This window comes from Onychostruthus taczanowskii, unplaced genomic scaffold, assembly GCF_017590055.1.
Source record: "Onychostruthus taczanowskii isolate IOZ18803 unplaced genomic scaffold, ASM1759005v1 scaffold21, whole genome shotgun sequence".
Lineage (NCBI taxonomy): Eukaryota > Metazoa > Chordata > Aves > Passeriformes > Passeridae > Onychostruthus > Onychostruthus taczanowskii.
The window spans coordinates 5813182-5840459 of NW_024499351.1; the positions used below are offsets into that span (position 1 = coordinate 5813182).

The 27278-nt window shown below is 51.1% G+C and overlaps 3 protein-coding genes across 7 annotated transcripts in view; 2 read left to right on the top strand and 1 right to left on the bottom strand.

The window, feature by feature from the left end:
- Positions 1–122: 122 nt before the first annotated feature.
- GTPBP2 (GTP binding protein 2) lies at positions 123–10889 on the top strand. Its single transcript, XM_041404144.1, has 13 exons — positions 123–456; positions 2706–2732; positions 3332–3516; positions 3795–3903; positions 4451–4648; positions 4925–5099; positions 5719–5938; positions 6364–6499; positions 6905–6963; positions 7693–7864; positions 8142–8306; positions 8691–8898; positions 8995–10889. Exons 1-12 carry the CDS (start codon positions 274–276, stop codon positions 8886–8888), a joined length of 1827 nt encoding a protein of 608 aa, XP_041260078.1. The 5' UTR covers positions 123–273; the 3' UTR covers positions 8889–8898; positions 8995–10889.
- Positions 10890–13049: 2160 nt separating this feature from the next.
- Positions 13050–22674, bottom strand: POLH (DNA polymerase eta). 2 transcript variants are annotated; one of them, XM_041404154.1, is made up of 10 exons: positions 22307–22674; positions 22074–22208; positions 21744–21985; positions 21330–21499; positions 18093–18196; positions 17141–17260; positions 16410–16533; positions 15709–15774; positions 14890–15053; positions 13050–13997 (listed from the first exon to the last, which is right to left on the bottom strand). In XM_041404154.1, the coding sequence occupies exons 1-10, from the start codon at positions 22672–22674 to the stop codon at positions 13130–13132; spliced, it is 2361 nt and encodes a 786-aa protein (XP_041260088.1). In that variant the 3' UTR covers positions 13050–13129. The 2 variants fall into 2 exon arrangements, with proteins under 2 accessions (XP_041260088.1, XP_041260087.1); XM_041404153.1 differs by having other exon boundaries at positions 22303–22442.
- Positions 22675–22718: 44 nt separating this feature from the next.
- Positions 22719–27278, top strand: part of XPO5 (exportin 5) — a 29410-nt gene continuing 24850 nt past the window's right edge. For 2 of the 4 annotated variants that reach the window (XM_041404148.1, XM_041404149.1), the window contains exons 1-7: positions 22719–22854; positions 23106–23227; positions 23840–23912; positions 24477–24614; positions 24924–25106; positions 26121–26162; positions 26997–27023. In XM_041404148.1, the coding sequence (XP_041260082.1) occupies positions 22750–22854; positions 23106–23227; positions 23840–23912; positions 24477–24614; positions 24924–25106; positions 26121–26162; positions 26997–27023 (690 nt within the window). In that variant the 5' untranslated portion in view covers positions 22719–22749. The remainder of the gene's footprint in view (positions 22855–23105; positions 23228–23839; positions 23913–24476; positions 24615–24923; positions 25107–26120; positions 26163–26996; positions 27024–27278) is intronic. The other 2 variants (XM_041404151.1, XM_041404152.1) reach the window with 1 other exon arrangement.

Genomic DNA, 27278 nt, shown 5'->3' on the forward strand with positions numbered 1-27278 from the left:
GGCGCCCTCTCCCTTGGACTCCAACTCCCATCAGCCCCCGTGGATGGAACCCGTACGGGAGCGAATTGGTCGCGCCGCGGGGCACGCCGGGAGAAGTAGTTTCGAGCGGGAGGCGCGCGGCGCGTTCTCGGCGTTGTAGGCGGGCGGGACTCGCTTTCCCGGGGCGCCGCGCGGCGGTCGGTGACGCCGGGGCCGGAGCCGGGCCGGCGGGGCCGGGCGGGGAGCGGAGCGGAGCGGGCGCTGCAGCAGGGCGGGGGGCCCGCGGTGTCCGCCATGGACTCGCGGGTGTCAGAGCTGTTCGGGGGCTGCTGTCGACCGGCGGGCGGCGGGGCAGGCGCAGCGCTGCGCGGGCGCGGGGGGCCCGCGCCTGGCGGCGGCGGTGGCTCGAAGACGAAGAAAAAGAACGGGCGGAGCCGCGGAGGGAAGGCCAACAACCCCCCGTACCTGCCGCCCGAGGTGAGCTCCGGCGGCCGCCGCGTCCCGTCAGCCGCGGAGGGAGCGAGCCCAGGCCCGGGGGCGGGGGCGCTGGCGCTGAGGGGCGGGAGGGGCCGGAGGGCCGGTGCCCCCCAGAGCGGGTCGGTGCCCCGGCCGGACCCCGCAGGTTGGGTGGCGGGTCTGGCCGGAGGTGCCGGCGGTGCTGGTGCGGGGCCGTGCCGCGGTCGGGCTGACAGCAGCCTAGCAGCGGTCCTGCAGCCCGGCCCCGGGAGCTCTGTGCCCGCCTGCCCCGGGCTCTCCTCCGGGCCCTGCTGGCGGCCCTGGTGCCAGCCAGCTCCCTGCGGGGTCTGTCCGACCCTGTCCGGGAGTGGTATCGCACTGCCTGGCGGCTGTCTGCGGGCGCTTTGCCGCCTGCGATCGAAAAAGCTTCGAAAATAAAGCTTTGCTCGCCTCGTAGTTCCAAACATCCCGTTTGCATCTCTCTTTCCCGGAGAGACGATCGGGTGGGTCTGAGCCCCTTTCCAGCTGACAGACGGGTTCTGGTGACTCCCTTCCCAGCTAATTTGACAGCTGTTCTCTTACATTGGGCTGCAGATGGTATGGACAGAGGGTGAGGCGCTTGTCTCCTGCAGCAGGAAGAAGTGGCTTTGGTAGTACCGTGGCTGTGTGCTCAGCTGGGACAGTTGTCACCGCTCTCGTAGAACTGTCACTGTGGGGAGAATTACGTTGGCTCAGACTCAATTGCTCGGTCCCTGTCAGTGAACTTTCTGTAAAATATATAATAGCCTGTGCTGGGAGGGAGCAATTCCTACACAAGGCAGGCCTGGGACTCTTGGGAAGATGTGAAAACAGTGCTTTGCTACTGTTAGATCTTCTCCATAGGCAGGACTGTGCCCTGCAGCCGCAGTTTAGTTCTTGTTCCTTTCAGCTGGAGGCTGGAGAGTCCCCTGTGGTTTCAGCTCAGCTTCCTGTTTCTGGCTACCCCGTGCGGTGTGTGCCCCAGCAAGTCTAGGCTTGTTGCTTTTCTAGTCTCAAGTGCCTTGGAGAAGACCCACTCCCTTTTTTAGATGACAGTGCAGTAGGTGAATGGGTTTTGCTTAGAACCAGTGGAAAGCTGGTAGATGGCAAGAGAGGAAAACCTGCTACAAGTACCTTGTTCTCACAGCACAGCTCTGCTGCCAGAGAACTGAGCTGACAGTTGAGAACTTCTGTTGGCCTTTTGCCACTGTAAGCACCGCTGTGGTTAAGAGCTGAGCTGGAAGGCAAGGAGAGGGCTGTTGCCTCTCCTGACATGCAAATAGGTGTCCAGAGGAAAAGGAAGTGCTTACTGTTGCCAGCCCCATTTAGTCTGAGTATGTGGCTTCCTGCGGGCTCGAGCCCTTTCTTAGTGGTCCTTATACTGAATCACTGGAAAAAAATTACTTAAATATTGTATATCTAATTGTAAAATTAGATATTCTCTTTGGAAAGCTGGAGCCTGTTTTGGTTGAATTGAGCTTGATGGGTACCCGGACCTTTCTGTTACAACCCCATCTGGCCTTCCCTGAGATAGTACTTCTGAGCATATTGTGTACAGACAGTCCCAATCAGGTCTGGCTCTCCAGAACTCTGGCCAGTGACTAGCTGGCAAATGAGTCATTACCTTGCTTCTTTATGTCTGTAGTCCTTCCTTGTAGAGAGAAGATACATAAGGATGTAGAAGGGAGTCAATGAAAAACTAATTGAGTTAGGGAGAGTATCACTGAGCAGGAGAGGAAGCAGAAGCTTTTGTTCTCAGGGCCCTGTTTCTGTGCACATGGGATGGATGGAAGCTGCTGGATAGTGTGGGAGTGGGATGCTGTGGGTGGCATTTTGTGGGTCATGGATGGGTGAGGGGGGAGACTTTAAATCATAGGCTGACCTGGACCTTTTTGGAACTGGAACACTCTCTCTGTGTGACTGTTAGGCTGGCCCTATTCTTTACTGTCCAGAAAAAAATTCCACCCCACCCCCCCAGCCTTGGACAGTATGACCCTTGTGCCCCACTCTAGTTTTGTCCTTTGGTGTTCATGACGTGGGATACAAACAGCCCAAATAAACCATAAGGAAAGTTCTAGTTGAGTGTAGGAAGGAATGGCAGAAGGCTGGGACCTAACACAGTCTCTTTCTGCCACTTTCCCTCTCTTTGAAATCTTCAGCACCAGCTTCAGAATATATGGGCAGCTGGTGCCTGTAGAAATCCCTGTGGGCACAGCATCTAACTCTTCTGTCTTCTTTCATTCTCTGACCAGGCAGAAGATGGGAACATCGAGTACAAGGTGAGCCTTTTGAGGTTGCAGAAGGTCTTCCTCCCAGAGGGTTATTTTGCAGTGAGTAACTTCACCGAAGACAGCCTATGGGTAACATGGCCAAGGAAAGGACAGAAGAGTGCACAGTGCACTAAGGAACTACCATTCATCTTCTGTGTCTCTGTGCCAAGCATTACCCATTCTGCTGAGCTGGAAAAGCTTGATCTCAGTACTGATTTTTAGGAATCTCTTCTAGCATGTGATGCCTACTGTATTTTTCTAGAGAGAGAGATGCAGATATCCCTGAAAATGATTTGCCACTTTCTTGTGGCTGCTATCCCATTTGCACTTATTGGTTCCTGGATCACAGATTGGTCCCAGAGTGCTGTCTTTAACCCTGCAGCAGGCAGGGTACAGATCCCTTTGTCAGGATGTGGGAAATTTCTTCTGCCGTATATTTGTACTTTTGTGAAACCCCTTCTCACCTGTCCCATGCCTTCTGTTTAGACACTAATACAGGCTGTGCTTTCTAGAGGTGGGTCAGAGTTGGGAGCATTGCTGCACAGAACTGGGCAATGGGACTGCCTCTGCATCCAGGCTGTGACTCAAACTACCCCTCTGTTAAACAGCTAAAGCTGGTGAACCCCTCGCAGTATCGCTTTGAGCACCTGGTGACACAGATGAAGTGGCGACTACAGGAGGGCCGAGGTGAGGCCGTCTACCAGATCGGCGTGGAGGACAACGGGCTGCTGGTGGGCCTCTCGGAGGAGGAGATGCGAGCCTCGCTCAAGACGCTGCGCCGCATGGCAGAGAAGTACGTGCTCCCTTTTGTCTGCAGGCCCACCAGCGTGGCTCCCTGGAGCCCCTGAGCAGCTGGCTGCTCCATCCTGCAAAGCCCCTGTATGACTGACACTTCTTCGGTCCTGAGGCTCTGGAAACATGAGGAAAGTTATAGGGCTTTTGTCTGGAAGCTTGAGGCTCCTTCCCTGCTATCCCCAGCCTTCATCCCATTCACTTTGTCAGCTGTTATCATAGAGGTGCAAGAGCTGTCAAGTACACATGTCTCACTCCTTCCTTTTGTCTTTGTGGCAGGGTTGGGGCTGACATTACGGTATTGCGGGAGAGGGAGGTTGATTACGACAGCGATGTTCCAAGGAAGATAACGGAGGTGCTTGTCCGAAAGGTGCCTGACAACCAGCAGGTAGGGACCTGTGGTTTGGCTGTCTTCTCCTGCTGGAGACCTAGAGGCTTTGCACGAGCAGCTTCCTTTGGGTTTGGAAGCCCAAAGCCTAGAGGCACTTTGTCATAGGTTGGCCTATAGCAGATGCTTTAAAGGGCTGCCAGAGGGAGGCTTGATGATAACGCTTCTTATCTCCAAGACTGTGATTGATGCAGATGTCAGTGCAGGAGATTACCTGGAGCAAAGGTGAAAAATTATTTTGCTTCTGTGGCAGTGGTTCTGATGCAGACCTGTGTGCAAACAAGGAAGGATTTAGTGGTCTGCTGCAGCAAATAGCCTTATTTGTGATATCAACGCCTGATATGTCACATCTCAACTCTAGAGAGTGTATCACAACTGCTGGGCAGTGGTTTGCTGGTTGCAGGAGTAGAATCTGAGCAAGATTAAACTGCACTTTGTTCCTGATGTAGGGAAGCTCTCTGAGCTGCATTTCCACTGCCCAGTAGTGCTTGTGCACTCAGCACAGCAGTGGTTAAGTTTAATGATTTCTTTGTTCTTTTTCCTGTAGTTTCTAGACCTTCGAGTAGCTGTCCTAGGGAATGTGGACTCAGGGAAGTCAACACTGTTGGGTGTCCTAACACAAGGAGAGCTGGACAATGGGCGGGGCAGAGCACGCCTCAACCTCTTCCGGCATCTCCATGAAATCCAGTCAGGAAGAACATCAAGCATCAGCTTTGAGATCCTCGGCTTCAACAGCAAAGGAGAGGTAAGAGAGAGTGGGTTGTTGAACTCAGAAAGCTGGAGGAGACTAGGATTACCCTCCTGTTAGAACTGTGAGTGGGACAGGAGGGAAGAGAGGTGGCACAGTTCTCTGTCCCTTAAGCTGAACCTGAGTGCTGGTTGTACGTTTGCAACAGACACTGTTTCTTGCACCCATGGTGGATGATCTCTACTTAGTAATTCTGACATCAAAGTGGATAGATAAGGGTTTTCTTTTCTTGCCCACTGGGGCTGTCTCTCTCACAAGCTCCTTATCCCTTAGGTGGTAAATTACAGTGACTCCCGGACAGCAGAAGAGATCTGTGAGAGTTCTTCCAAAATGATCACTTTCATTGACCTGGCTGGCCACCACAAGTATCTGAAAACAACCATCTTTGGCCTCACCAGCTACTGCCCAGACTTTGCCATGCTGGTGGTTAGTGCCAACACTGGCATTGGTGAGTGTCGCCCTGCCTGCATGGTTTGAGTGCAACATGTGAAGAGGAATGGAGAATGAGGGGAATGAGTCCTTGTCAGCTGTGAATGGCTTTGAGGAAAGTTTATCAATTTGTAAGCTTCTACTGATATCTTGTAAGCCAGTGTCTAGGATTGCCTGGGAGGGGAGTAGATCTGGGGTCCTCCTACCAGCTGTAGACCACATTAAACTGTACCCTGGACTGAGAAGCTTTGTTTGGGATTTGGGGCAGTGTTTCTCAGAAAAGAAAACAACTTTGATGTATTCTTAGGGGTGCTGGATCCCAAAGTCTTGTGAAAAGGTATCTGGAGTTCCCCCACATCTATCTCTGACATTTTTGTGACTGTTCTCTGGCAAACTTTGGTCAAAGAATGAAAATACCGCATCTTTCTGAAGCAGACAGATCAGTCACAAAATTTCTTGGTGGTTTTTATTTTTCTGGACTGATGTTAAGTTTTGTTTAAAAGAATAACTATGCTTTTTCAATGCATGATGAACTAAGCAATTACAGTGAAATCTCTAGATGGGCCTGTGGGATAGCCAGGGGACACAGCTACGGTGGTGACTGCTGCTGCACCTACACTCTCACTTGTCTCCTGCAGCGGGCACAACACGAGAGCACTTGGGCTTGGCCATGGCCCTCAAGGTCCCCTTCTTCATTGTCATCAGCAAAGTCGACTTGTGTTCAAAAGCCACCGTGGAACGGACAGTGAAGCAGCTGGAGCGAATCCTGAAGCAGCCAGGCTGCAACAAGCTCCCCCTGCTTGTGAATTCAGACGATGATGCAGTTACAGCAGCACAACAGTTTGCACAATCTCCCAAGTAAGGGACTGTTACTTTCTTCTGTTGGGAGCAGGCAATTCAGAGTTGGCTGCCATGTGTAGCTGGGGAAGGGTGAACACAGGGGAGGTGACTACATCTTGAACATCTCTGCTCTTTGTCAGGTTTCCTACCTTTGCATTCTCCAAGAAGGCATTTTCCCCTCCCAAATGTTTTTCTGGGTTCTGGGAGCAAAGGCTGCATTAGAGTTACTTCTTCATGAGAAAAGTGTGTGTTGAGAAGGGATTGGTGTCTCAACCAAACATTGAGGCAGGGGGTTACTGAGAGGTGTATCTGGCCTTCCTGCTTTAGCCACTTACTGGTACAGTATCCACCTTCCTGTGGGTCTCAGTAGATGCAGAATCCCAGAAGCCTTCTGGAACTGTGCCGTGGTCTTCTGCTTATTTCTGTCTACTTGTGTCTGACAGCATCACCCCAATCTTCACACTGTCCAGTGTTTCTGGGGAGAACCTGGATCTCTTGAAAGTCTTCCTTAACATCCTCCCTCCACTGACGAACAGTAAAGAGCAGGAAGAATTAATGCAGCAACTTACAGAATTTCAGGTGGGTGAGGGTAGTTTGTTTCCAGCTCTGATACTGGACTCATTGCTGTGCCATGGGAGAAATGTTTGGGAAATTTGGACACTATGAGTAGAGATGGACTGCTGAGAGACATTAAAAAAAGGACTTGGTCCTTGATAAAAGCCTGATAGGCTGAATCTGTCCTAACCTTGAGATATCTGTCTCAGGGATACCATAATTTCTCTGGTTGCTATTTAAAAGGAAGAGCTTTGTTCCTCTAATGGGAAGGTAGTGGGAGCTGGTGAAGCTCTGAGGCGGTGTCTGATGACCAGCAGAGAGATCACCTCCTTCCACACAAGGGCCGGGCTCTTTCTGGAGTGCTGGTCCTCATTCTGGAGTGCTATTTCATAGCTGTCTGAGCAACTTATTCTTGTTGCCTTGCTGCAGGTTGATGAAATTTATACAGTGCCAGAGGTGGGGACTGTTGTGGGAGGAACTCTGTCAAGGTAAGTGAGCCTAGGCAGATATGTGGATGTGAATGGTTGCTGGAGTTCCCACAAGGTTAGAGTCATCTGCTGCAGAAGTGGAAGCTGTGTGAGGCTCAGTCCTGACTGCTGCCAGATGACTGAGCCAAGAGAGAGTAGAGCTTACAGGGGCTGGGAAGTGACATGAACAGACCATTGGTCATGTGGTGGCCAGCAGACAGTCTGCTCTAAAGTTGCTGGATTAGGAGTGTGTCCTGAAGCATGCTGAAAAAGGCATGCTGGAATCTAAAGTTGGCAGAGGTTAGGTATGATCCCAAGGAGTTGCTTTCTTCCTTCCTCAGGTTGGGGGAGGAAATGTAAAAGGTAGATCCTCTGATTCCAGCAGGGGTTAACTGCACAGATGGACAGGCAGCTGTCCGTCTGTGTTCGGGAGCGATCAGAGCAGTTTGGCCAACAGCACACCCACACTGAAGGAGTGTTATCTGAGGTCGCTCCACCAGAAACAAAGCAGTGTGGCAGAGCAGTGGGAGTGCAATGGCCCCTGCCTGTACATGGGATTCTTAAGAATGCTAGTGTGACTTTCCCTCCTGCTGTAAGAAATCCTGATTCTCAGCAGCTTTGTCTCCCTGATAGTTTCTCCAGGGTAAGAATCCAAAGACTTGGCCCTGAAGAATTTATTCAGGTTAATCTTGAAGGGTGAAATATCTTTGTCTCCTGATTAACTGTGTCCTGCTCTTCTACCCTGGGCAGTGGGATCTGCCGAGAAGGGGAGAACTTGGTGGTTGGTCCCACTGACGATGGGAAGTTCCTTCGGCTGAAAGTGTGCAGTATCCAACGGAACCGCTCTGCCTGCCGCGTGCTGCGGGCTGGGCAGGCAGCCACCCTGGCCCTCGGACCTTTCGACCGCTCCCTGCTGCGCAAGGTTAGTCCTGCTAATGCAGGTCGTTCACTGGTCCAGTGAGCAGGGCTGGAGGCTTCCCTAGGCATCCTCCATTGGTAGGGTGGGAATGAAGTAGAAACGTTTGCAGGAAGCATGCTGAAAGGGGAGGGAATGACCAGGTTACAAATTACAATGAGTACAAGGCTGAGAATGGGATGTAAGCCCAAGTCACAGAGTGGAGGTGTATTTGTGGTTTTGGGGGCTGTTCAGAAGCAAGGGGACTGGCCCTGACTGACCTGAGCCTTGGGTTTTTCTGCAGGGCATGGTCATGGTGAGCCCAGAAATGAACCCCACCATCTGCTCAGTGTTTGAAGCCGAGATCGTGCTGTTATTCCATGCCACAACTTTCCGGAAGGGGTTTCAGGTGACGGTGCATGTGGGGAATGTGCGACAGACAGCTATCGTGGAGAAGATCCATGGAAAGGTAGGCTATGGGAAGAAAGGGGAGGAAGATGGACCTCCCTGTGGGGTTTGTTGGGTTTGTTAAGATTCCACCACGCCTTCTAGTAAAGCTGGGGGCTGCTGGTATTTTGAGTAGCTGTGTCCCTTCCTAGGAGCAGACTCTATCCTTTTGTCCTGCCCATTTGGTTGCTTTTTGTCCAAACAAGTTAAAGAAGAGAGGTGAATTCTATTCTTCAGAGCTTGTGTCTTCCTGTCTCTTCTTATGTATACAGTAATGGGAAGGGCTCAAGCCTTGCAGTCTGAAGAAGGCTGCTCATTTGCCTCATCTACTTTCCATCCACATGTACCTCTTCCTGCATGCATCAGCATGGGAGATGGGTCTAAGCTCTCCCATTTTTCTTTTCAGGACAAGCTGCGGACAGGAGAGAAGGCAGTTGTCTGTTTCAAGTTCATCAAGCATCCTGAATACTTGAAGATTGGAGCCAAACTACTTTTCCGTGAAGGAGTCACCAAAGGCATTGGGCATGTCACTAACCTCCAAGCCATCACCACCAAAGAAAACGGCCTGGAGGAGTCCCTGGGGCCTGGACAGCTGAGCTTCTGACTACCAGCAGGTCAGAGAAATCTCCACTCACCAACACCTGGGGAGAAGGCTGGAAGCTCCTGGGGCTTTCTGAGCAATGCCTGGAGCTGCTGCTGTCCCGTTCTAGTGTGGATGTCCCTCCTCTGCACTGTGAGATGGAGCACGAGAGAGTTTCTTGCATTCAGTGCCGTGCGTGGGACAAGTTAAGCATGTTCTCCACATCGCCTGCAGCTTTCATTTGGAATAGATCAGAGGTACCCGCAGACCTGGGCAAGCAAGTATTGGCTTTGTTTACTGTTTGGAAATTGCTGGTTGGGAGGCGCAGCGACCTTGAAGACAAGCAGTGAAGGGATGTTTTTCCATCTCTGACACAAGGCCTGGTCCCATTTTTGCTGTCTGAGCACTGAGTTGATAACAGTATTCTCTCAAATCATCTTTCAGTACATCCTTCTGGGCAGAGGATGGAACAGGCCATGCTACCCACAGCAGGGACTTGGCTGAACCTCTCAGAATGTGTTCAGGACACTTTTTAACCGTTTGAATCTTGGTTGGCTTTAGTCTACTGTGTGTCCATTTGTGCATTGGTTTTGCGTTACTCCAATCTGAGTGTCTTACTGTTGGACAGATGTCCTGTACCCCACTTACATGCACACATTTCTTCAGCATCCCTCTTTATGACTTCCAGGAAGCTGTGGCTGCTCTGAGTGGCACAGCCTCCTGACATAACATCATGAAGACAGAGTTTGTACTTGCATCTGTTCCTTGCAGCAGCTGGACAGGACGCCATTCTGTGGAGCAGAGCAGAGCCCAGGCCTGTGCTGGTGTGAGCAGGTTGTTTCCATGGATGTTCACTGAAGGTGCCATCTGCACATTGGTAGCAGTGGTTTGCAGCGGGCTCCCTGGTGTGGCTGTTCCCAGCCCACCTTGTTCCTCACATGCTTGCCTTAATGTGTGAGGAGGACAGGCTGCAATACTTACACAAAACCAGATAACTTCTGTTTTGGCAGTGGCATGACTTTTATTTCTCTTGGAGCAAGAATTCTTTCTTTCCATTGCCACTGGTGTTTGTTGTCAGAGGGAAGCTGACGTTGCCAGCAAGGACTCTGTATGTAGAGTGGGGCACAGGTCTCCCACTCTTGCAGCTTTGCTGTGTAGCCTGGAGGGTGCAGCAGGGTCTGTAAAGCTGTACATAGGCTTTTGGTTTTACTGTTGACTGTTAAGACGAAATGTGTCTGCTGTGAGCAAAAGGCCTTCAGCAAGCCCTGCTGGTCGGTGTGGTGGCCTGCTAGCCCTGACTGAAGAAAGGGTGAAGGCCTGTGATAGCACTCGGACACTCAAGTGGCCTTTGTGCCATCCTGAGAGCAGGTTCTGCTGCTGGGCCGCTGGCACAGGCGCTGCTGCGCGGGGCCGTGGGTCTCTGCGCTGGGCGAGGCCGGCAGGAAGGTGGGGGCTGCACCTGCCAAGAGCGTGCTGAGGTGGGGGAAGCCTGTCAAGTGGTGGCATAAGTGAAGGGAAGGCAGCTTAATAGTTGCAGGAGTGACCTTTCCCTTGGATGGAGCACCGATCCAGCTGAAAACTGCTGCATCCCCAGCAGAGAGAAAGGAGATGCTGGCTCACCGTCACTGCTCAAGCAGGATCCCCTTTTTTTCCCATTCTGGCAGTGGGCTGAGTATTCCCATGACACAGTCTTTCCACCAATGCCTGCAAGGACAAGTCCCAGCTGCCAGCAGGCTCTTCCCTTTGGTGCTAGTGGGTCACAAAGAGAGCTGGCTGGGGGTGGGGGACTCCAGCTCTTTGCACTCTTTTGCACTGGTGTTTTCTGCCCCAAAGGGGGGTGCTGTGACCTTTTCTGAAACAGCTGGTGGCTGGTCTCACCTCATCCCTGCCATCTGTGGCATGACTGTTCTTGGTGCCATGCTCTTCATAATTGCTGTTTTGTTGTCTTGAATTTTTCTAATGCTGGGGATTGTCCCTGTTCTCCAAGCATCTATATAAATGTACAGAATAAAGATGTTTTATTGAGCTTGCTGGCTGAGTTGTACAATGAGTGAGGGTGGAGCTGGGCTCTTACCCTGCTGCCCTTGGAGCTGGGTCACTGTTGGAGCTGGCTACCCTTCACCCATTCCTAAGCTTCCTGCGTTCAGCCCTATAAATACCGCGCCGTGGTGTGGAAAGAATGCACGCGCTGCTGTTTACAATCTTGCGCTCCCGGCTTATCTGAGTAAGCCTGGGTGTGCAGCCTGAGGTGACGGCAGCCACGTCACCCTGAGCACAGCACTTTGGGCTGTTGTGGGCGGAACCGGCTGTGCTGAGAGCCTCTTCAGTCACAAATTCCCCCAGAGCATAATTAAAGAGACGCTTTCTAGGGCACACATCTAACCGGTGATTTGTTTCTGAAATAGCTTTGACCTTATCAAGAGGTTCATGACTGCCTTGTCTCCATGAGAACAGGTTGTTCCCTTAGGACAAGTAGAGGCAGAAAGGTTTCCCTGTGGAGATGACTTATGACCAAAAGGATTTGCCTCTTCTAGACTCGTTTTTGTGTCAGATAGTGGCATCTGCAGAGTCCAGTCCTGCCAGTCACTTAGGAAATGAGATGTGCCACTGTCACAGGAGATGAGACAATCCTGCCAAACTGGTTGCTGCTTCTCTTCACGTGAGGACTTTGGGAAATTTGTCACTTTGCAATGTTAGGACTGTCATTAGTGGGAGTGACTTCATAATTCCTTCCTCTACTGATTACCAGTTGCATGCACCAGAATGAGTTTCTTGTTCTTCTTGAAATCTCATGACTGTTGTAAAGTATTAGACTCCAGTGACAGTAATGCAGCAGCATCCCAGCACAGGCTGTCTGCTGGAAGGAGAGAGCAGCTCAACAGCTGCATTTAGGATGATGCAGGTCAGAAAATAGTACACGGATACAGAGCTGCAGTTTGCATCATCTGCTGCCTGAAAGGCTCTGTCCCCCCCTGCCCAAGGAAGGGAATCCTGCAGCTGATGAAACTCCCTGCAATTCGATTCCTAACCCCACCCAGAGCTGCCTTGACGTGGCACATTCTTTCCCCCCGCCCCCCCCTCCCCACCCCGCCCAAAGAGCCACGTTCAAATTATCGGCAGCAGAGCTTCTGGCGGGCTCCAGGCAGCTCGCAGTGTAGCAGAGCTGAGCCCTGCCAGGCAGCTGAGAGCACTAGCTTATCTTGCCCGGGAGCCAGTCTCACCCTCTCTCAGTACCTGCCTGTCCCCTCCATGATACTCTGCTTTGTTGGCTGTTGTAATCTATGGAGTTCTGGAGTGGCCACTGTACTGTGGCCTGTGGCTCAAAGAGCTGAACAAGTCGTTTGGCAGAGCCCAGTCTGAACAGGTACCTGTCAGCAAGCTGTATCTGGTACCACTCTGTCTGGGAAGAAGGAAAAATGTGGTTATGCACTCTACACCGGACAAAAGCTTTCACAGTGTTTTTTGTGACTCTTGGCATGTTTTCTATCCCTTCCAGTGAGGGCTCTAACAGTAGACTGTTTATGTGTCATTAGCAATTATTATGAATTAGTGCAGTTTTCAAAGAGCCCACCAGAAAGTATGCCTATGCAGCTACTGCTTCCTTAAATCTTTTATGACAGGAGTAGTCTTTCTTGTGTACTCCTGAGCTGCTGATAAGCATAATGCAATGGACTGCTACACAGAGGGAATTATTAAACTATCTAGAACATAAATCCTGGGGGAAGGAGCGAATCAAAATCACTGTCTTCCACGTGGAGGGGAGAAGGAACAACTGGGCTAAGCTACTACATATAAATTACATAGTAAGGGCAAAGCCTGCAACTGCAGCCAGAGTAGAACCACGAGTTGAAGCTTTTATACAGAGTGATTAAACAGGGGTTCAAGCCAAGGCTTAGCTGGAGATTCCCTGGGATAAGCTTCTGCACTTACAGTAGCTGCTTTTTTAGGAGGAACAGAATTACTGAGCAAGAATGGCGTACAAATACCTATGGTAAGAGGTGTAGGTGAGAGTACCATGCAGCTTCTAGTAGCACCAGGCAGGCAGAGGCAGGCTTAGCTGCCACTGTTAAACTGGCTACATCTACATAATTCATGAGTTCCACTTCCTCTTAGACTTGGGGTGAAGATAATTTAATAGATTTTTTGGCATTAAAACCTGACAAGCAGTATAAAAACTTTTAACTATATTTAAAAGCACTGATTCTTTAAAAACACTGATTATTTAAAAATACTGATTCTTTAAAAACACCCAGCATGGCTGAGAGTTAAGGAGGTAAGGGCTTAAAGAAAAAATCTAAAGTTCTTGTCACACCTTCTTTGGGTCGTTTTGTACTAGATCCCACTGCAGTCTTGGGCTTATTCTTTGCCTTGGCAGGAGACCTGGAAGCCACAGCCTTTGCATTGGGAACTGCTTCTGGAGCCATGGGAGGGCTAGGCTCCAGGAAAGAGCTTTGCAGCTCCAGAGCAAAGTGGTAGTCCGTGTGCTCTGGGAACTCCCACATCAGCACGAGCTGGCCACACTTCTCACAGCGTTGCTGGTCCCCTGGAGAAGCAGGAGGCAACAGGGTGAGCTCAGGAGAGGGTGGCAAATTCTGCTCATTTCCCTCCACAGCTGGCTGTAATTTCAGAAGGGTCCTGGAGCTGGGTGGAGTTGAGGGTGTTTGTGTAGCATCTGATGACAACTTCTCCCGGCGAAGCCTCTTGTACAGGGAAGTAGGGCTGGCATCGCTGGGACCCTGCTTCACAGGGGACTCCAGGTCACACTGTACAGAGGCAAGTCTAACAGGCAAGCCAACAGCAGCTCTCTCTTGGTGCTCTGGGGAGCTGGGCACAGCTGGCTCTGCAGTGGCAGCAGTGGGCAAGCTGGTTGCTGCCACTGCCTGTGACAGCTGCCGTTCTGCTGCCTTTTGGAAGAACGACTCAATAGCACTTGCTGGCTTCTGTCGAAGCTCTTTGCTCGGGCTCCTAAAGAACTTGACCCCGGCCCTCCCACAAGACGTGGAGTTTTGGCTGGTGGTGGCAGTGCCATCAGGCTGGGCATCACCCGTCAGGAAGGTGGCAATGCCTGTAGAGAGGGTGACAGGCTCCGAGAACTTGCTTGCTGAGAGTTGCACTGAAATCAGTGGTGGAGACCTGCAAAGGACAGACCAACATCAGCTCAGACACCAGCCTGGAAAGCAAGAAATCTTTTGAGGTAAGACTTGAAACAACACAAAACATTCACAGACAGGGGAACTGTAGTGTCTGGCAAGGGTTGGGACAGATGTTTGCTCAAAGTTAGTATTGTTACCTCCAGAACAGACATAGCAGGCTGTGCTGGGCAAAGCAGAACCCCTCTTTCCAACGCAGCAATTCCCAAAGGAAGGGCAGTGGAGCAGGAGCAGCCAACTGCCAGCCTGTACTTTCAGTGCACTACAGGCTGAAGCTGCTGTGAGATGAGAGCACGCTAAGAGTGCAGTAGCCTTGTCAGAGTTTAACAGACAGGACCTTCTTTTCTTTACTGCAGAGCAGAAGGAAGGAAGAAAATGCTGAGGAGTTGTGCACTTTCATTTTTCTTCCTGCTCTAATGGCTTCCTCACAAAAAGCTTTGTCCTTAGGGTAAGAACAAGGCTTAACTAATTTCTTCAGCCCAGCAGGGCCAGGACAGCCTCGCTTCAGCTGGACAAACCCCAGCCAGTAGCAATCCTAACTCCAAGTACAGAAGTAAAAAGCTTTGTCCTTAGGGTAAGACAACAAGGCTTAGCTAATTTCTTCAGCCCAGCAAGGCCAGGACAGCCTCGCTTCATCTGGACAAACCCCAGCCAGTAGCAATCCTAACTCCAAGTACAGAAGTGTCTCACCAGATGTGGGGCTCAGAAGAGGCCAGGCTGTCCTACCTCTGCACTCTACTGTGAGGGTGCTGGAAATCACTTTTCCTGCCACTCAAACTAACTTGAGTTCCTTTCCAATAGGTCTCTCTTTTGTCCAGTACCTCCCACATCAGAACCAGTCCTGACAGAGGTGACGCCCTTTGCCCCACACTCACCATGCTGCCTGGTGAGCCCCAGCCACGTTGCAGGTTTGGATGAGGGTGAAGGCATCGTTGCACATTTTCTGTGCATCATAGCGGGACAGGGCACACAGGCGTGACACGCGGGTGTCCCCTTGCTGGCGGATCACCACCATCAGCTGTCGGGCCACGCGGTGGTTCTGCCGGGAGAGTAGAGCTGTGCTTCCAGCGACTCCTGCAGGAAAGGGCAGGAACAGCCGAGGGCACTGTACCCTGCCTGGAGTCCTGCCCAGCCCCCCACACCCCTGCCATCTCCCGAGGATGGGGTGGGACATGTCCTGCCCGGCCTGATTGCCAAGGGATGTTGTACACAACGAGTGCTTGCACAGCTGTGCCACACAGGATGGGAAGCACCTAGTCCTTGCTTTTCCTCAAAGGCAGCTCCACAGTTTTTTTGGCCCCGCTGCAGTGCCAAAGCTGGATTGCTTCCATCCTGGCCTGCAGCCTACCGTCCAGCTAGGAGGGCAGCGCTCCCTCTCACAGCCCACGGGCACACCTGTGTCAGCAAAGGGCTTGCAAGGGAGCAGCAGTGCAGCAGAAGGAAGGTGCAGTGGCTTTCAGATCCCTGCATCCTAAAGCATGGGACAAGGACTGTTCTTAACCCTGCAGTGTTCTGGGGCAAAACGATCCTGCCTGGCCATGCTCCTGCATGCCTCTCTTCTTGAGACACCTCAGCACACAGGCACCCATCTGTGGGTGAGCAGATTTCCTCCCCTCCCAAACACCACCCTCAGCCTCCTGCAAACCACTCACGGTGCAAATGCCTCCTTGTGTCCCTGTGCCTCCCCTCCTTACCTGGCTCCTGTCCTTGTTCAGTCTGGACTCCAGCTCCAAGGCCAGCTGTAGGAGCCAGTGCTGCACCTGGACAAAGAAGGGGTAACAGACAGGTTGGACCTCTGCTCACAGCAGTAGCACAATACAAGGGGAATGCTGGTGGGGGATCAGACTGGAATGACAGACTATTGTAAGGCCCCATATCTGTAGTAGACCTTGAGAAATCAGTCCAGCTGAGATTCAACACTGCAGGAAAGGACATTATAGATACTATACAAGCTCTGCATTACTACTAGACTTTGCCAAGTAATCTAGGTTCCCTGTCCTGGATTTCTCTTTCCATCTTCCCACAGCTCAGTGGGAACCTCTCCCCAGCTAACAGCTAAATTGCATCCTGCCTCTTTCTTTGGGCTAGTTACCTTCCTTCTAGCAACCATGCTCTTGAAGCTTGGCACTGTGAATAACTTTGGAACAGCACAGGCCCAGTTTTGCTCGTGGAAATTACAACCAGGATGGACCTCTCTGTGCAGAAGTTTGTCAATGCATTTCTGTCAACAGGGCCTTCCAGAGCTCAAACAACCTTCTCCTGCTGAGCCTCTAGTCTGAGTTTCAGGACATAATTTTACAGAAAAGCAGCAGTTTTGCAAGTTAGTCTGTTTTTACTATTCTTATCTTCTCCAGTGTGAAAGCCAAGCCTTATGCTAGATGTAGGCTTCTCCTACCGCCTTCTGTGTGGCCAGGGCTGACTTCCCAGGGAAATTCTTGCTGCAGCCAATAGACTGGGGCAGGTAGCGGTTTTTGACAGGTTCCTCTTCAATTCCTCTGCACAAGTCATAGAGCCAAGACCTGAAAGCCACAGGGAAAGCATGAGGTCAAGGCAGCTACAGACAGGCAGGCATCACTGGGCAGCACATCAGTCTCCTGCTGAGCCCTGCTTTCAACTCAGTGCAAGCTGTGACTGTCCCTCATCCTCAGCTCTGCACTCACTGCCACAGCTGAACAGGGAGGATTCCTTCAGGTCACAACTGCCTTCAGCACAACTCTTCCGCCTCTTCTCCTGAAGTGGCAACAGTTCACCAGTCTGCAGGGCAATCCAGCCGCTGTTCTGGGCCATGTTTCAGGCTCCAGCCCAGCCTTGTAATTTCCTCTATGATGAGACTGTCAAGACTGCCCTCTTTCCAGCCTGCAGATTACCAGCCCTTTGACCCCATCCTTGGATGCTGTAGAGGAAGACTGAGGCACTGGCTGACAAGCAAAATATTATCCTGGGGAGGGTGCCTGGGAGCAGACAAGACTGGAAACCTGCTGTGGGCCTGTGAGATCAATGCTTCCCAAAGATGTCACTGAAGTTTTACCTTCCAACCTTCCTAATCACAGCAGAACAAGGTTCTGTGACTGAAAGAAATCTCAATTCCTGCCAAGAGCCAAGTTGTGGTGAGTGGTTCATCATTACCCAGTTTTGTCTCCAAAATGTGTCTGGAGCTCAGTCTCACTGAACTGTGTCAGCTCCCCGATGTACTCTACTCCCAGGATGTCTGTGATAGCAGTGCCAAGCTTGCCTCCCAGGTTACGGCTACGGCAGAGAAACAAAGAGAAAAACACAAATGAAGCATCATGTGGAGACTGTGACAAGTCTCATTGCAGCAGCTGTTCCTAGATAAGGACAACTAGAAGCTGCTAGGAACTAGTGGGACAAAAGGAACACCTGGCACCTGGCTCTTCTGCTCACAGTAAAAGGACACATAGGAGTTGATGTAGGAACTGCTCCTTAGGTCCCCTAGTTTTAGTGCTTCTCCCTCAGCTCCATCTGATCCCAAACCATGCTCTGAAGAATGCCTCACATACAGCTTCCTTCTTCCTACACAGACAGGACCCTTTCCCACACACATCCCTCTTCATCCCTTGCAATACACAGAAAGCAGAGAGCAGCAGTGCAGATCTGGAGAGCAGGATTAGGGATCCATTCCTCTGGAGCAGCAGTGCTGGTAACACTTCCCTGCATCAGGAAAAGTACTCGTGCACAGTGTGGATGCTCAAAAGGAAAGCACATCTGCTCTCTGTAAGGACAACTGTCAGTCACACTGGGAAACAGCTATGGCCTCCTTGCTCACAGTTGCTTCTGGTTTACACTTATGCCCCCCAGCACACATCCTGAGCACAGCCTTACCCTGGAAAGGATGCCCACAGGCTGCTAGTGGGATTTTGGACTGTGGTCCCTTCACCAGTAGGGCTGTACTTCCCAAGCACACACTGTCGCTCACAGCCCCAAGAGATCACTGGCAGGATTCCCTCTGTTTGTCAGGAGCACTGACAAGCAGTGACTGTGGAGCTGAGAGCCCTGCTGGCTGCTATCAGTGAGCATGCTGTGCAGAGCTGGCCAGGAGCAGCAGCTCCCTGGTACTCACATGCTGCTGACGGGCAGTTGGCTGAAGAGCTGTGGCACAAATCGTGCAGACACCAGGGTCTGGCGGTTGGGCTTGTTCAACCCACAGGCCAGTTTTGCCAGTGTCTGTAACACAGAAGAGGGTGGAAACTCTGTCATTATACACCATGCACTGGTCTAATGTGACTCTACCTAACAGCTTGTGCTGCATTACCTCCAAGAGCTGCCTTCGGAATAGCTGCTAGGAATATGTGCAGGGTGCACCGCTGCTTGCCGTTAGGCAGTATCCACCTCAGGATTTGACATGCATTAGTTGGGTATTCTGAAAGCAAAGCTGCTTCCAGGCTTTAGTTCTGTGAATTGCTGGACTCCTGCTCCAGCCAGATAAAGATCTTTCATCTGTTGTGGTTGCTATAGTTTTCCATCAGGCAAGCATGCTAGAGCTTCCACAGCATGCCCATAGTCCTCCCCCAGGCTATGTCTCTCACTATGTCTTTTTCCTTCATCTTCTGTATTTGTCTTGCTTTTTCTCAGTGTCACTATTTTAATCTTCTCTCTGTGAGGTCTGCAACAGCATAGTGCTGCAAAAGGAAACCTTTAAAATGCAGAATTGCTAGCCTGGAAGGTATGTTCTCCTACACAGCCTCCCTTCCCACTCTAAGCTACCACAGGGTAAAAAATACACAGACCAGCTTGAAGTACATTTAGCTGGCTGTTTGAGGTTTTACTGAACAACTCTAATAACTTTCTCTTTCAGTGCTTTGCCACACATCCTGTAACTAAGCAAAATTTCTTGCCTGCCTATTGAGCTATGACCTTTATTAACAGCCCATTTTACAGGCTTTCATACATTTGAAATCGTTTCTAGTCAAAGTGGATCCCTTTTCAGATGTCCAGTCACTGTTTTTCTTGTCTGGCTGGAGACTTCCAAGTTTACCCACCTCATAAAGTGACGTGCTGCAAGTGAAACCAATCACTGAGACTTCATGGGGAGAAATCATTTACTTTTTCTGACATCTTCTGTAAACTGCTCATGCTGAAACAGGATTTGGCTTTTCTACAAGAGCACTTATATTACTGACTTATCCTGCTGCTTGTCCTCAACAACTCCAGGCTACTTCCTGACTTACTGTGACTTAGCCAAAATCCTGCCGGTTGTTTTTTTCTATAAACCACAAAAACAGTCAATGAGCATAAGAAGCAATATTTGGTGGTTTCAGACTGATTCTAAGCTTTTTCAAGCTCAAAATTTTCAACTCTAATTTAATCACAGAACCTTCACAGCCCAGGCCCTGAGCCCCATCTGTGCAACACCTGAATTCATACAGCTGTTCCCTCTCTGTAGGCTTCAGTGAAAATACTGGCTCTTAGCAGACCTCAGACAGATCCCCCCAAGATCCCACTCTCAACAACCCAATTTGAGTGCACCTCACTGAACAAAATCATTATGAAAAACAGTAAGGTTTCCTTCAGCTAGATGCATGCCTTTCAGACAACTTCAGCCATGTTGTCTGCTACAGTGTCATCAGGTTATTCAGCTCAGGGTGAGGTGTGTTAGAAACCTTAAGAATGACACCTCACATCTGTAGTCTTTCCTGCACATTTGGCCACTTATGCTGTCAAGGAGGGCACATTAATGAATTTGGCATGAGTGGGTCTTGAGAAAACCATATTGTTATCCTCCAGATGCTTCCAAATTTTTTGGTGTCATTCATCCTCTGGGTTCCTGGTGTACTCTAACAAGGTACTTCATTGGGGAAAGCAGTTCCTTGGAGAATTTTCTGTAGAAAAAACCACAAGCATAATGCAGATAATCTTCCCTTGAGTTTCAGGCAACAGTCACTGTAGCCTGAGAATGGTTTTTACTGACACAAATTCCCAGTGACTTGGTGGCAGAACAACACCAGACTGGGGCACTGAGGTGAGCTGGGATGCTTTTCCTCTTTCTGGTGAGTCAGTATTTACCCTGCTGGCCATGGGGATTTGGGTGATGCTCAGCCAGCATGACAGCAGCTGCAGAAACAAATAGACTTTGACGACTTCGATGCTGTGGCTTCCTGCTGGGTGGGAGGTGGGCTGGTTTACTGAGAGCACCTCTTTTCTTCTGCAGAAAAGGTTTGTACCCACCGAGGTGAGCTAGCTGTGGAAGCACAGCACAATGTTCTGCACAGCCATAAGTATGCTCTGGTGACCTCTGCTTGCTGCTACAGATACACAGTTCTTCAGGGATAGCACAGTACATCACAATGTCCTCGCTCTTTCAAAAAAAAAATGCTGGCATAGAAAATGGAAGCTAGGAGAAGCTGCTAGGAATATCAGGGAAGTTCTCTGTTATTCTTGACTAAAGAAAGCAAAAAGGCAAATTGAACATACCTTCCACTAGAAATTTCTACACCAGTGACATTCCTCAGCTAGCTCATTTTTGCTTCACAGTCTCTGCTAGTTTTAGACTAAGCCAGTGCAGAAGCAGTTCCAGTCCCTGTGTACAGGTGGCAGTGAAATATATCTTTCTTGAACTCCAAAGCATCCATTTAGTCTTCATTGTCTTTTTTTTTTTTTTAAAGTCATAGCTTGCTTTATAAAGTCATTTCTTTACAAATAAGCCCCTCTTGTGCAGAGCAAAAGGGATGGGCTCAGCAAACCACCCTGCATTTAACCCAGCAGGAAATCCTCTGTAGCTGCAGCATCAAAGTCCGTTTGTTTCTGCAGCTGCTGTCATGCACCAAGAGCTCCTGTGGCTGCTTTTAGCAGCTGGCTGAGCATCACCCAAATCCCCATGGCCAGCAGAGTAAATACTGACTCAACAGAAAGACAAAAAGCAACCCAGCTCACCTCAGTGCCCCATTCTGGTGTTCTTCTGCCGCTGAGTATCTGGGAATTTGTCAGTAAAATTGGCTACAGTGACTGTTGCCTGAAACTCAAGGTGAAGATTACCTGCTTTATGCTTCTGTTTTTTCTACAGAAAACACTTCTGGAGGATTTAAACTGCTTTTGTTCCTAGTGAGGTCACTCATTAGGGTACATCAGGAATCCAGGCAGTAAATGAGTGGATTGCCAACTGCCCAGGCCACAGCTCTGGGGAAACAACTCCTCCCACTTCCAGATGTCTTATAATTTCTCTGAAGGTGTGATCACACGTGGTTGCATTCCCAACTTGGTTTGTTTTCTGTACAGGAGACTTGTAAGTATAGGAGAGCATCTACAGCATATCCTGACTCTGCAGCCCAGAAAAAATCAGGCTGATGTGTTATGCACGTACCTTGTTGTGCGAGATGCCAGCTGAACACCTGAATCCGGTAGCTTCTTCCACTGCCACCCGAATTTCTTCCACAATTACTGCGCCCATGGTCAGCTGCAGGTCAGGACAATCTGGGTTATCGAAAGACAGCGACGCCAGCCACTCCTGCAAACCACGTTGCCGCAGCTCCTCTAGAAAAGGGACACAAAAGGGATCTCAAAGGGACAGGATATGGCACTTCTTGCTGAGCCCAGCAAAGGGACCCGCAGCAGCCAGCCCCAGCCAGCAGCCGCAGGCTTCCGTAAGCGCATTCCAACCGCAGGGAGGAGAAGAGGCACTTTAAAAGCCATTCACTGCGGAGAACGCAGACCCCATTTACCACGCTCTCGATTCGGGGGAGTCAAAGCAGGCGGAGAGGCCCCTTCCTGTGCGTACCCTTCCCGCCGGGATCGGCTCGCTGCGCGCCCTTCCCGCCGGGATCGGGGCCGGGCTCTCCGGGCAGTCCCTGCACGAAGGTGCTGGGCAGCAGCGCGGCCGCCAGGGGGCGCCCGCCCAGCTCGCGCAGCCGGTGGCGCGCGCTGCCCGTCAGGTCCAGGTACGCCTCGTCGATGCTCGCGCGCTCGATGGCGGCGAAGCGCGACAGCACCTGCATCACCTCCGCGCTGGCCTCCCGGTACCTGCCGGGCGGCGGACACGGGCTCAGCACCGCCCCGCGCCACCAGGGAGGCCCGCGCGGCCGCCGCCGCCCCCGGTCCCCGCTCTCACCGTGTGAGGTCCGCCTTGCCCCGCGCCTGCGGCACCCGGGCCAGCGCCAGCTCGGGGCACAGCGCCCGCGCCTCCGACGCCCACATCCCGCGGGACACGCCGAAGGCGCGCGCCTCGTAGCTCACCGCGATGATCCTGTCAAGACACGGAGGTGAAGTGCAGGCCGGGCCCGGCCCCGAGGGGAGCGGGGTGGGACGAGGAGCCGGGGTCGCCGAGCCGGCTCGCCTACCTACCCGCCGCCCTGCCACTCGGTGTACTGCACCACGGCGCAAGGGCGGCCGCGCAGCTGCGGGTCGAGGCGCTGCTCCACCTGCATGAAGAAGCAGTCCATGTCTACCAGGGCCACCACGCGCTCCCGGCCCCGAGACATCCCGCCGCCGACACCGGCTCCCGCCCGACTGAGAAAATGATTGAATAACCGCCCGCTCGGTGGGGCGGAGAGCCCCGCCTCGGCCCGCCGCTTTGCGGCACCCGTACTTCCCGCGTGGGGCACGCCGGGAGTCGTAGTTCTCCAGGGTGCGGTGGGGCGTGCGCGTGTCCCCGCCGCGACGGTGCGCGGCGCCCGCGTTCTCTCTGCGTCCCCGTGTCCCCCAAGGCGCATGCGCGGAGCTGCGTCCCGGCCGCCCCGCTCGTCCCTCCCGTGGGTGGCCGGTGGCGCGCGCCCGCCGCCTTCGCCATGTCCGCCGAGCAGGTGAGCGGCCTCTGCGAGCAGCTGGTGAAGGCGGTGACCGTCATCATGGACCCGGCGTCCACGCAGCGCTACCGCCTGGAGGCCCTCAAGGTACGGCCCGGCTGGGGAGGGAGGGACGGAGAGCGCCGGGCTCCGGCCACGCGGCCGCCCCGTCCGCACGGCCCCGGGGCGGGCGAGAGCATGGCGGGCCGGTCCCGGGCGTCCCGTGAAGCGCTGGGAGCCGTCGGCGGGCGGCGGGGGTCGGGCGGCCGCGTGTGCCCGGCGTGCTCCGCCAGGGATGGGGCTGCCACCTCCTGCCCGGTGTGTAACTGCGTGTGCGCGTCCCGGCCTCCCTCCCCCAGTTCTGCGAGGAGTTCAAGGAGAAGTGCCCCATCTGCGTGCCCTGCGGGCTGAAGCTGGCGGAGAAGACGCAGACGGCCATCGTCCGGCACTTCGGCCTGCAGATCCTGGAGCATGTGGTCAAGTAAGTCAGCCCTGCGACTTACTTACTTACTCCAGCCTGCCGCCACCCAGCTCTGGCGTGGGATCTGTGCCCATTCCGGCACCTCCCACCCCAGGGAGGCACTTTCAGGACGCAGGGAGTTTGTTCTGCAGCAGAGGACAGTTGCAGTCCTGCTCTGGTTTTTTTCTTATTCTGTAAAAGAAAGAAAGGCGAGAATTGCTTTCAGGCAGGTTGGTAAGGTGAATTCACTGAGCTGTAAGACACGTTAACATCAAAAGATGAAAACAAACACGCTGAGTTACCAGTAGGTCTTTGCAGAGTTCTGTCATTGGCCTCCTGCTAACAAAGAGGCTTTGTATTTGTTCAGTTCTGAGATTCCTTTCTCTGCCGCCTCTACAGACCTGATGCTTTGTGCTTTTGCTGCTGCTTCTGGTGTCTGTTGACCTCGGTGGGGCATGCCCCTTTGCCAGCAGCAGTTGTAACTCAGCCCCTTTATTAAGGGATTGGGTTCTGGCAGAGGCAGGGAGCTGGTGGTGTCTCTAGTTTAGGTAAAGAAGCAATGGTTCCTTGAGAATCAAGTCAGAGATGTTACAGATGTTTTGACTTGGTTTCTTGTTTGTTTGTTTTTAACAGATACCGCTGGAACAATATGCCTCGCCTAGAAAAAGTTTATCTGAAGAACAATGTTATGGGTCTCATATCCAGTGTAAGTACCTGCTGCCCCAGGCTGTTCTGAAATGTGAGAGCAAAAGTAAAAAATACTCCAGTTAATTAGCACAGAGGATCTGAATTCAGTTTTTAAATTCATTGCTTTTTCGCTTTGCATCTCTGGTTGTTTCAGTGCTTTTCTCTGCCTTGTGAGGTGAATAGCCATGTTACCTCACATGGCAGGAAGTTGTGAGGCTTGTATAACATATGTGAGGTACTTTTTCTTTTCTTAGGAGGAAATTCAGTAACTACATATGTTCTTATCCTTTGCAAAAATACTGAAGCCATTATCTTAGTCGTGTTTTCTCTGTTGTTGTGATTGCTCTTGTGACCAGGTGACCTTCTTTTGAGGAGAATCTGTCTGGTTCCCAGAGTTTATTAGTTAAGGACGCTTGTGGGAGCATAGGAGTGTCATCTAAGGTAGCTGCAATGAAGAGCTGCCCAGTGTTGTGTTTTGTTTTGGTTTCTGTGGTTTAGAATGTTTGCAAACACTGTTTCCCAGGTCAGAGTTATAAATGTCTGATGCTTGCTGTTTTGTGTAACTGTTCCCTTTCTGTCACAGGGAACTCAAAGTATCCTGGAGGAGGAAAGTCACATTAAGGATGTGCTGTCTCGCATCGTGGTGGAGATGATCAAGCGGGAATGGCCTCAGCACTGGCCTGACATGCTAAAGGAGCTGGATACCCTCTCCAAGCAAGGGGTATGAAACACGGCTGTCTGGTCTCTTTTGCTTGCTCTTAGTGTGGGGTTCAGTCTTCCATCATCCTGAGAAAAATCTAACTCACTCATGGTCAAGTGAGACATGTTGGTGATGGACTCAAAAATCTCTGTAAGATTAAGCTGTCTTGAGGTGACTAGCAGAGAGAGCACCATCCTGCTGTTTTACTTTCTCAACATGAGACCTATGTCTTCATGCATGCTTGCTTTCTCTCCACATCTTTGAGCTGGTCTCTAGAGATTTTAATGTTTGGACTGTGCTGATGGAGTGTATTTCACTTTGGGACATCAGGAAACTCAGACAGAACTGGTGATGTTCATCCTCCTACGTTTGGCAGAGGATGTGGTGACTTTTCAAACTCTGCCTACCCAGCGGCGACGAGATATCCAGCAAACCCTCACCCAGAACATGGAAAAGATCTTCAGCTTCCTACTAACTGCCCTGCAGCAGAATGTCAACAAGTACAGACTCATGGTAAGAGTCTCCTTCCCTTGGGTTTAGTTTGTGCTGGAGACATTTAGGGATGCAGCTCGCAAATTATTGGGGAAGCAAGTGCAGAAAGTGAAATCTGTTACTGCCACTCTGAGGTAGGGATCTGCTGTGGCCTGGGAAACTGGTGCTGATCAGAGAGGCTGAACACACGAGGCTGATAGTGTTTAGTGATGATATTTTGATTTTACTAGTGTAAATGGCTGGAGTGAATGCATGCTTCATGCATTCTGTTGGAATGTGTGCTGGCACTAGGGACGTACAGCTTAGCAAAGTGAAGGTGTGGTTGTGGCAGAAGCAGGTAATTTGGGGTGGTTTGTGTAACACACAGTGATTAAGAGATGCCATCCAGGAATCGTGTCTGCTCTCTCACGCTGCAGTGGTACATTTGAGGTGATGCGCCAAAATGCATGAGTTTCTGATGTGTCAACATGCTTCTGGGCCTCTGGTCCTTTCCTCCAAGAGCTCAAGTCAGGAAGCCCTTTTGTTGCAAAGTTGCAGTGAAGAAGGCTCTTTCTGTTTTTGTGTGAACAGACTTCTTTCCCGAATTCTTACCTAGAATCAGAGATGTGCAGGTCAGTCACAAGGGATGATGAAAGGGGGTCTCTACCCCCATCTGTTCCTGTGAAAAGGAAGTGGATTTATGAGTGAAGCACAGTCAAGAAACCAAACTAGAAATGAGTTGCTTAGTCATACCTCATATTATTTTTTCTCCCATGAATTAAAATGCAGAGTTATAGTAAATGTAAAACTGGGAAGCAATGAAAAACCCTTTTTCTACCTGCCTTCTGTACACCTTCCTGACACACTGTCAGGCTGAGCAACCCCCCACACTGTAGTGCAGCCAGTTTTCTGTGCAGTTCATGGTGATGGGAGGGTGACCCTTGTGTGTTTCGTAGTCTGGTTGAAATGCATTTCCAGGTAAGGTTTGCATTGCAATGCTTGAGGCTCTGAAGTGTGGCTGCTTCTGCTAATGGTGGAATCTTTCTGCTTGGCAAGGTTGGAGCGCCCCAGGAACAAGAAGTCCTCACCACTCCACAGGTTAGCAGCTCTTTGGGGTATTCGTGCACAGGGTCATTTCTGAGGGTTGGTTGCTCACCTGTCTGCACACAGACTGGGGGAGATGATGGATAGGTCCCCAAGACCATAATAGTGTGCTGTGCTTATAGGTGTGATGGATTAATAGATAAACATGTTTATAAGGTGGGTCATATATGAGATGTTTGGGACTTAAGCTGATTAACTTAAAAATCACTGCAGTGAATAGTCCAAACCAAAAGCTTACAGCAGAAAGAAATGCTTGTGGTGTCTTTGCAACTGAACAACAAATCAAACCTGAGTATTTGAGGGATATGTTTGCATTAGGCAGAAAGATGGTACAGGCAGTGTGTTGTTGCTGTTAAGTGTCCTAGGCCTCAGAGTCGGGCTGTTAAGTTGCTGCTGCAGCTCTCTCCAGCTGCCTTTCTGACCATGGACAAAACACCTTTTCAGACCTGAATCTTAAAAGCCACCAGCATCTTTTCAGAGTCTGGCTTTTGGGTGTAAGATGCTCTTAAAAGGTAAAAAGTTTCTTTCCTGGAAGCCTGCAGGAAGTACCAAAATGCCTTTCCTTCTTGTCTCCTGAGTCTCCCTGGTGCCTGGAGTGTTACCTTTTGGATGAGAAGGGAATTGTGGCTTAACTTGGCAATTCAGAGTCTCATTATCTTACCTAGCTGGGGGCTGCAGAGGTGACTGTTGGCTGCAGCAGTGTCCTGAGTGGGAGAGTGTGATGCAGCCTCTTTTTTGGCTGTGTTCTTGAGGATAAGCCTGTACAGCAGTGGCTGGGTGAAGTGTGTGCTGTAGCTGTTACTTACACTCTCTCATTTTCTTTTTCAGAAGACTGATTTGGCTCAGGAACCAAAGGTGAGTGGAGCTGTATGAAAATTAGCTCATTAGTAATTCTTAAGAGTAAGGTTACTTAGAACTAGGCTTTTCCCAGGCTTTGAGTTTGTTGCCTGCAGTTTCATGCAGATGGATTTGTTCACTTTTAATTCAAGCCCCTTGAGAAGAGACAAATGAGGAGTGGCAGCAGAAGGGTCCAAATCTCTCTCAGGGGGGTTCTTGATACTGTTATTTCAGGGAGTGGGTGGCTTTAGGTGGAATTGCTGTTTTTCTCTG

Bases quoted from the DNA above. Each gene is read 5' to 3' on its own strand.
- GTPBP2 (XM_041404144.1), top strand. From the start codon at position 274: ATGGACTCGCGGGTGTCAGAGCTGTTCGGGGGCTGCTGTCGACCGGCG. The intron at 5,100-5,718 runs GTGAGTGTCGCC...TGTCTCCTGCAG, and splicing joins TAGTGCCAACACTGGCATTG to CGGGCACAACACGAGAGCAC. The intron at 6,964-7,692 runs GTAAGTGAGCCT...TACCCTGGGCAG, and splicing joins GTGGGAGGAACTCTGTCAAG to TGGGATCTGCCGAGAAGGGG.
- POLH (XM_041404154.1), bottom strand. From the start codon at position 22,674: ATGCGCCTTGGGGGACACGGGGACGCAGAGAGAACGCGGGCGCCGCGC. The intron at 22,209-22,306 runs GTAGGTAGGCGA...GTGTCTTGACAG, and splicing joins ACCGAGTGGCAGGGCGGCGG to GATCATCGCGGTGAGCTACG. The intron at 21,500-21,743 runs GTACGCACAGGA...TCCCTTTTCTAG, and splicing joins AGCCGATCCCGGCGGGAAGG to AGGAGCTGCGGCAACGTGGT.